General features: G+C 36.9%; 1 protein-coding gene across 4 annotated transcripts in view; it reads right to left on the bottom strand.

The window, feature by feature from the left end:
* LOC105492107 (ST8 alpha-N-acetyl-neuraminide alpha-2,8-sialyltransferase 1) overlaps nucleotides 1-7,498 on the bottom strand; it is a 144,738-nt gene that overhangs the window by 54,227 nt on the left and 83,013 nt on the right. For all 4 annotated transcript variants that reach the window (XM_011759007.2, XM_071072072.1, XM_011759008.3 and 1 more), the window contains one exon: nucleotides 2,389-2,481. In XM_011759007.2, coding sequence (XP_011757309.1) covers nucleotides 2,389-2,481 — 93 coding nt within the window. The remainder of the gene's footprint in view (nucleotides 1-2,388; nucleotides 2,482-7,498) is intronic.

Below are 7,498 nucleotides of genomic sequence, written 5' to 3'. Positions count from 1 at the left end.
AGGGTGGGGGCTGGTCCCTGGAAACAGCCAGACACCCCCCAACCTTGGTTCTTTTCACAGTCTTCTGTGTTGTAGTGTGAGAACAGAGAAAAAGCAGTTGGTCAGCAGTGACCAGAGATGGTCCCTGGTTGAGAGCATGGGCTTTGGAATAAGAGAGGCCTGGGTGAAGTCCCAGGCGATTATTAGCAGCTGTGTGTATGAACAGATTCCTAGATTCACCACATCACAGGATTCTTCTGTCAAATGCATAAATTAAAATAGCTCCTGTCTATTAGGATTGTTTTAAGGATGAAGTGAGGCACTACCCATAAAGAGCACAGAACCTGGCACACAGAAATGTGAACTAAATACTTACCAACGTTAGTGATAATGATTCTTGCTTGTCCATGCATGTTTTCTTCACAGTGAGCTTAAGTCTTAAAAAACAGTTCTACTTTCCTCTTCAAAATTTAATTTTTGACTGTCCTTCCTCCATTTGTATTTATATTTTTCCCCAAAAAACAATCTCTCCCTCTCCCTCCCTCCCTCGTTTCCTCCCTTCCTCTCTCCCTCAGCTTGTTCTAAATCTTGCTCTGAACATTCTTTTTCACATTCCTTTTTAAATCTTACAACAACTCCACATATTCAGGTAGAAAAACAGAATCTTCTGGTCTTGGATACAATATATTAAATGTTTCATTTCCCTCCAAAGGAACATGTGTTCCTGCTTAAAAGTTATTTTATTCCCAAATCAAAATAATAGTCAAAGATGTCACCTTTGGGGGAAACTGGGTAAAGACTATGTAGAACCTTCTTGTAAATTGTTTTTTGCAATTTTCTGTGAATCTATAGGTATATAAAAATAAATTGTTTTAATAAAAAAATTTCTTGTAAGTGTTCTCATTTCTTCTTTGTACTTTTCTGTTTGATTTCTTATAATGAATATATATTTGCATTGAAAAACAATAAAATTACTCTTACAAGAATAAAAATAAATACATTTATATGGATTACATTTCTAAACATAAACTATAAATGCATTAGAAAAATTCAGGATTTTTTTTCGTGGAAGGGAGGAGCATCAGAGTAAGAAAGATCATCCAAAGAAAGATTGTTTTTTTAAAAGAAACCATAAAGGAAAATACTAAAAAGTCTCATTGCATAAAAATTTTTAAATTGCAATAGAATATAAATTAAAATATATGTAACAGGCTAGAATAAAATATTTGATACAAAGACTTAATATACATAATATAGAGTTCCTATAAATCAATAGAAAAATATTTTTAAAAGCAAGTCGAAAGTAGGCAAAAAATACAAAGAAACAGAAGAAAAAATACTAATAGTCAATACCCACTCAGCTCTTCTTATATTCAGAAAAATGCAAATTAAGTCAAATATAATGTATCCTTTTTTTCCACAAATAGTATTGTTTTTCCATATGGGTAACAATCAGTCTTATCCATTATTGAAGATAAACGGTACATTTTGGGGAGGGTAATTTAACAATATCTCCCAAAATTAAAAGCTGATTGCATTTCTAGATATGTATTTTATGGGAATACTTATGAACCAAAACAAGTAGTGCCACACTGTGAAAAAGTGAACACACATGCCGTTCACTTGGATGGGACTTATTTAGATGACAAGCGCCTGGGCCCAGAACATCTGGATATTTCACTCCTAATTGCTAGGGACACAGAAGGACCTAAAGCAATGCTTGATTCCTCCTTCTCTACAATGAACAGTCCTTGGAGAAACAGCTGATAGCTCGCTGATGCACTTCATCAATTAGAGACTGACCCCGCCCCCGCCGAAGCTCCCACAGCAGCTTCCCAGATTGCAGGGAATTTCAAGATTTCTGGAATTGATACTAGAACAAGAATTTTACAACTGCTCTCCCAAATATGATTGAATATAATATAATGTAATGTGATATAGTATACTATAACCACATATTCTTGTACATTCTGACAATATTGCTATTTTAAAGCATGCATGGATTGGCCAAAGCAATGTAATGGATTAGCCATTGCTTTGTTTTTATTCTTGATATTAATTCAGTTCACAGTTGCCAATCAATAAATTGGGACCGAAGTCAACAAATTGAAAAGTAGCAGTAATGAGTAAGCAGAATATTGTGCTGTTCTTTGAGCAAAACAATTGATCTTCTTGTTATTTCTACCATCTCTAAAGGCAAGAAACAGAATCCCAGAGGAAGCATAAAATACTGTTTGGATTCCCATAATCCTGCTTTCCTTATTTACAATTCCCTTCATCCTTGCCTGCCTGTCCAGATGGTTTTCCTCTTGATTTCCCAAACTGAACTATGCTCACTGCCTTTGAGATGCTAAGTACTTGAGAAGACTTCATCTTCATTCGTCACAAACAGAAGTCATAAACTCTTACCTTTGCCGAATTATGCTGGGGTTAGCTGTCACTAAATGACTTTTGGATCCAACATCTTTAGTGTATTCACTTGACAAAGGAGGGAGATTGCATCTAGAGAAACAAGAACAAACATTTTGGAATGATTCGCATATTTTAAATCATCAGTGAGAATAATACAAATAGAAATTTTATTAATTCTAGCTCAATTCACAAGTAACTGTTTCTTTTTTTAACCACCTCTCCCTTTTAATAGACATTAGATGAATAATTAACTATCAGCATCTTCCAAATGCTGTCATAAAAACCACTCCTGTTTAGGAAGAAAGATAATGTCAGTCAAAGGGGTAAATGATCTACAAAAAGAAAGAGACAGTAACTAGGAGGTATTTATTCCATTCAAAATATTTTTGAGAGGGTAGGACAGACATTCTTAGACCTGAATTAGAGCTCAGGACAGTATGGTACACTAGAGGACATGGGACCTACAGTACCTCTGCACACCCATAAACCTCAAAAGACAGGGAAGAATTAATATATTTTCTGGTGTTTTTCTTTCTTTTTCCAAAATCTAAATTATAAGAGTGCATTCAGGGCCATGTGCTATTCACTTAAATCACAGCATGTCTGACTTGTGTGTGTGTGGCCAATGCACAGGCTGATTACTGGTGAAGGCATAATGGTTCATCATCCAAATAAATGCAGTGATCCACCATCCCAGTTCAGCCAAAGGAAAGAGTACAGGTGATGTTTCCCTGGTGATGGGAATAGCCACTCCACTCCCATTCCCAAAACACCACCCTGCCCTAGTTGCTTTCCTTGGCCGCCATGTCTTACAAATGCTTACAATAGGAAATATGACCACCCCAAATTCAAATCCCATGGCTTTCTGCCTGTGGAACATTAGGCAAGTTAATTTATTTGCCTGACTTCAGTTTTGCCATTACACAAAATGAGGATGATGATTTTTCCTCTTTTATTGAATTGTTGTAAGGATTAAAAATGGTATGTAATAAAAAAATTCCCTAACCTTGATGTGTACACTTAGTAAATATTAAAAAACATCACAAATCAGATATAGCATACAAAAATAATTAAATATACATTTATTATCTATGAAAATGCCAATTGGGCCTATAGTTTCCATTAAGCTTTCTTTTATTACCGAGTCCTCATTTCTCCTCTCCAACCATATGTCTAACTTGATTCCTACCACATTAGGGCATCTGTAACTTTTTATCACTTCAGTAAACCAAAGCATCACTTACTTGTAGGTAAAGATATCTTACAAATATTGCAGTCTCTGCTAGTTCCCCAACAACTAAATTTTCCCTACAAATTACCCCCAGTATCCAGGCACCCACTCAGCTGATCAGCTCAGGTTCTCTGATTTTGTCTCTTATTTACCCTGTGAGCATCACCACATCAAAGCATCCTAGGCAGAAACTTGTCTCAGTTGATTTAGAAGCTTCTTTTTATCTGCTCTTTGGTGATAAGATACTGGTTTTTCTGGTAGCTGCCAACAGGTCAGTTAACCAGTCAGTGGCTTTTGCTGAGTGCCCACTGAAAGCACACAGTGCTTGGGGCTGGAGCCCAAGTCAGAGAACCTACTCTTGAGGTATGTACAAGAGTAGATAGAGTGGTTGCCCCATATCCCATGTGGTGTTTCCTGAGGATTCTCATGAGGGAGTGAGTTTATGCATCAACAGCCAGGCTCATCCAGTTGTGGTAACGGATTGTGGTCTTGTGATTTAATTGATCTTTGCAAAGAGGAAGATGACTTCCAGGATAAAACACAGACTAAAATTTGGATACTTGTCTCTTAAAGCAGCTTTGATCTTAATTGCCCTTGAAAGCATGTGAGAATCAGCTATGTTATGCTAAAACTGTAAATTCTGAGTATTGCTGGAGAGTGCTGTCAACGTGTTTTGTCATTATTAAACAAACTGGTTTTCATGAGTAAACACTTTGTTTTCCTGTGTGTTCCATGGCTCATGTGTCTGGGTCTTTTCATATCTACTGCCACAGAGTAATAGCTCAAGAAAAACTTGCAGTTATTTATTATCATCTAGAACAGAGGGATTCATGCTTAAAATCATAAAGATAACATTTTATATGAATTTTGATGTATTTCCAGAAAATAACGACAATACATTTTGGTGTAAGTTCTGGGTAAACTTTTTCTTTAAGTGCAAATATCTGTGACACTTTCCTGTCTCTCTTCTCTCAGGAAAAGCACACCATAATTTTAGTTCCTCAACTCATAAATTGATAATTACAAAGATGTACACAAAAGGCACATTTAATAAAGTCAAATTGTTTTAATAAGGCATATTTGTGGTGTAAAATGTTTCAAAGTTTGCATTATCGCTGTTGGCACAATTAACAAATATTAATGACTGAAGTGTCTTAGCAACTGTACTCATGATCTTAAAAGAGATCTGATCAGAGAATTAACAAGAAATGAATATTCTTTGAATTGGGATGTGGAAGTAAGTGGGAAATGGGCTTGATAGAAAGAAATCTTAAAGTAGAAAAATCACAAAATCTCTTTACATTTTTTATATATATGTGAGTATACAAAACATACATTTGAGCATAATTCAAAAGGCACCAAAATTATGTTCTCTCATTCATGTCCCCAAGTTAACCAGTTCCTTTTGAGGATGCAATCCCTGTTAACTTTTGTCTGGTAAACCTTCCCAATAAATTGAATTCAACAATATTATTTTTTAAAGTATTGCTTTTGGCTACAGAGCAAATGCTTACTTTGAGAAATGGGAAATTGATTTTCAGCACTAGAAGATGTGTTTGAAAACATTTAAGCAGAGAAAATTATGAAATTGTTGTATCCTACTCCTAGAAGACACTTTGAACTGTAATCTGGTACATCACTGTGTACAGGCAGCACTACTTTTTGATGTTGTCTCTCAGTACATCTGTCCATCACACACCCTACAGTCTAGGACCAGACATACAACATGCTTTCTAATCTACATTTATTCATTAAATGTTACATTTTGAATATATAATATCTCGATATATTAAGCATGCCCCAAAATGCATATTAAGCAATGATTTATTAATAGATCTGCAAATGGTCAAATAATTTTAAAATAATTTATCAACTTTTATTACTCCTATAATTTAAACTATACATAAGGCTTTTAAAAATTAAAATGTGTCATAAAACAGCACTATTCTTGAAATTAAATCAAAGGCATATGCATACATCGTTCTTGTTATGGTGCTACCTTCTTTGAATTCTTTCAACCCTCATCTCCTCATATTTTAGAAATATTATGCTCAATATTGTGCCAGGCACTCTAATCAGAAGCACCCTTTAATTCTGAACTTGAATATATCAACATCAGATTGCATATAAAGCCAACAAAGTCTTGTTTACTTGTGATAAATATGGCCCACTGGAAATAATAGATAACACTCTATGGTGCCTAAGCCTAGTCTTCTACATGTTAGTACATGTCCATCTTCACAAATGTATGACACACACACATACACACTCATGAATAATACAAAAATACATTTATTATACTGCACGAAGTGTATTTACACTTCCTCGTGTATCAAGGCCACTTGAAATCACTTAACTTCTTTGAATCCGTGAGTTGAATACTATGTATTCCTTCTTTCTTACATAATTTTTGGAAAGAGCACATAAACTAATGATACTCAAGAGCAATTTGAAAATATAAACTAAACTACATAAACGGTGTTACAATTATACGGTATTCATACAGTCATAGATAGAGTAAGAGTTGCCATAGTGGGAAGGGCCTGAGGAACTGACTACTCTGCTTCCTCCTACAAATTAGAAAGCCGGGCCCCAGCAAGGGTAAAATAATGCACTGTAGGTCACAGACCTAGTTAACAACAGCAAGGACTTGTCTCCTACCTCTCTGTGTTCTTTGCTGGCTCCTCAGCCTCACCTAATGCCAAAATACTGAAAAGGGTGCCTGAAGGTGGCTCAGGGCTCTGCTCTCACCTATTCATGCTCTCTAGGTGATTTTCTCCACTCCAATACCTTAAATACCTCTCTGGCTCCATCTCAAGCCACTCTCCCCACTGTTCATGACACTGCAACAGCAGTTGCTGTCGTTCCCACCTTGGACCCTTGGGTTGTTTCTCTGCTTAGGGTGAAATGAAGAGAAGACTTAGCCCAGACACCACTTCTCTTGAGAAACTCCTGTGCGTCTGAACTCCCCCACGGTAGCAAGCACATCTCTAGGACATAAATTCATTACAGGATTGTTCAGCACACCATTCCCAGAGCCAGCTCAAGGCCCATAGGTTATGGGTGCTCAGTGAGCAGGTGTTGCATTGACTGGAACGAAAAGAATTACATTTGTACTTTTTCCATTTTTCTATTATTTGTATATATTGAAAAGAAAAACTGCAATATAGAGGAAAAACTATGCTGGGGGTACCTGTACGAAGGAAAGGTGGGTAGACAAGGATCTAGACTCTCCTGCAGGCTTCAACAAGTGAGAAAAAATGTCTTTCAAGGAGACTAACTCCGAGAGAGAACTTAGCCCCCACAAGTACATGGCTTCTCTTAAAAACCCTCTCAAATAAAGTCTTTGCTCTTCCCTCTCCCACTTAGCTCAGGGCTCAGAGGTGGCTTAGCATTCTCTCGGCTACCTTTTTTCCACTCCTAGACTGTTATTCGTTTATACTTAAACATAAACAGGAATACAAAATCTCGCTCAGCTTTCTGTCCTTGATGTTGCTGCGGTCTTCACCCTTCCTGGCCACAGAGTCTGCTGGCACTTGGTTCATAGTCATTTCTACCTCAGTGAGACTTGAGGGTCCACCTGAAAGGCCTCTCAGAGTCTATCCTCAAGGTTCCTTTATTTTCTCAATAACAAATGTTTTCTTTTTCTACAACATGTCCACTCATCCCCCAGATACCCTGAGCTCTGAAATCTTGCCCTCCAGAAAGCCATTCTTTGACTTTAGCTGCTGCTTCTTATTCCACATCTCCTTCATTCACAGCCAGGAGCCACAACTTACCTCACCCCTGCTCTGAATGACCCCATCATTTTTCCCTTTCCTTTCTCTTTCACTCATCTCAGAGCTCTCTTCCTGCCCAGCCCAGATTTCAAGGTGT

Source organism: Macaca nemestrina, chromosome 10 (genome assembly GCF_043159975.1).
Source record: "Macaca nemestrina isolate mMacNem1 chromosome 10, mMacNem.hap1, whole genome shotgun sequence".
NCBI lineage: Eukaryota > Metazoa > Chordata > Mammalia > Primates > Cercopithecidae > Macaca > Macaca nemestrina.
Note: the sequence above shows the minus strand (reverse complement) of the source record. Positions and strands in the feature narration are given on the sequence as shown.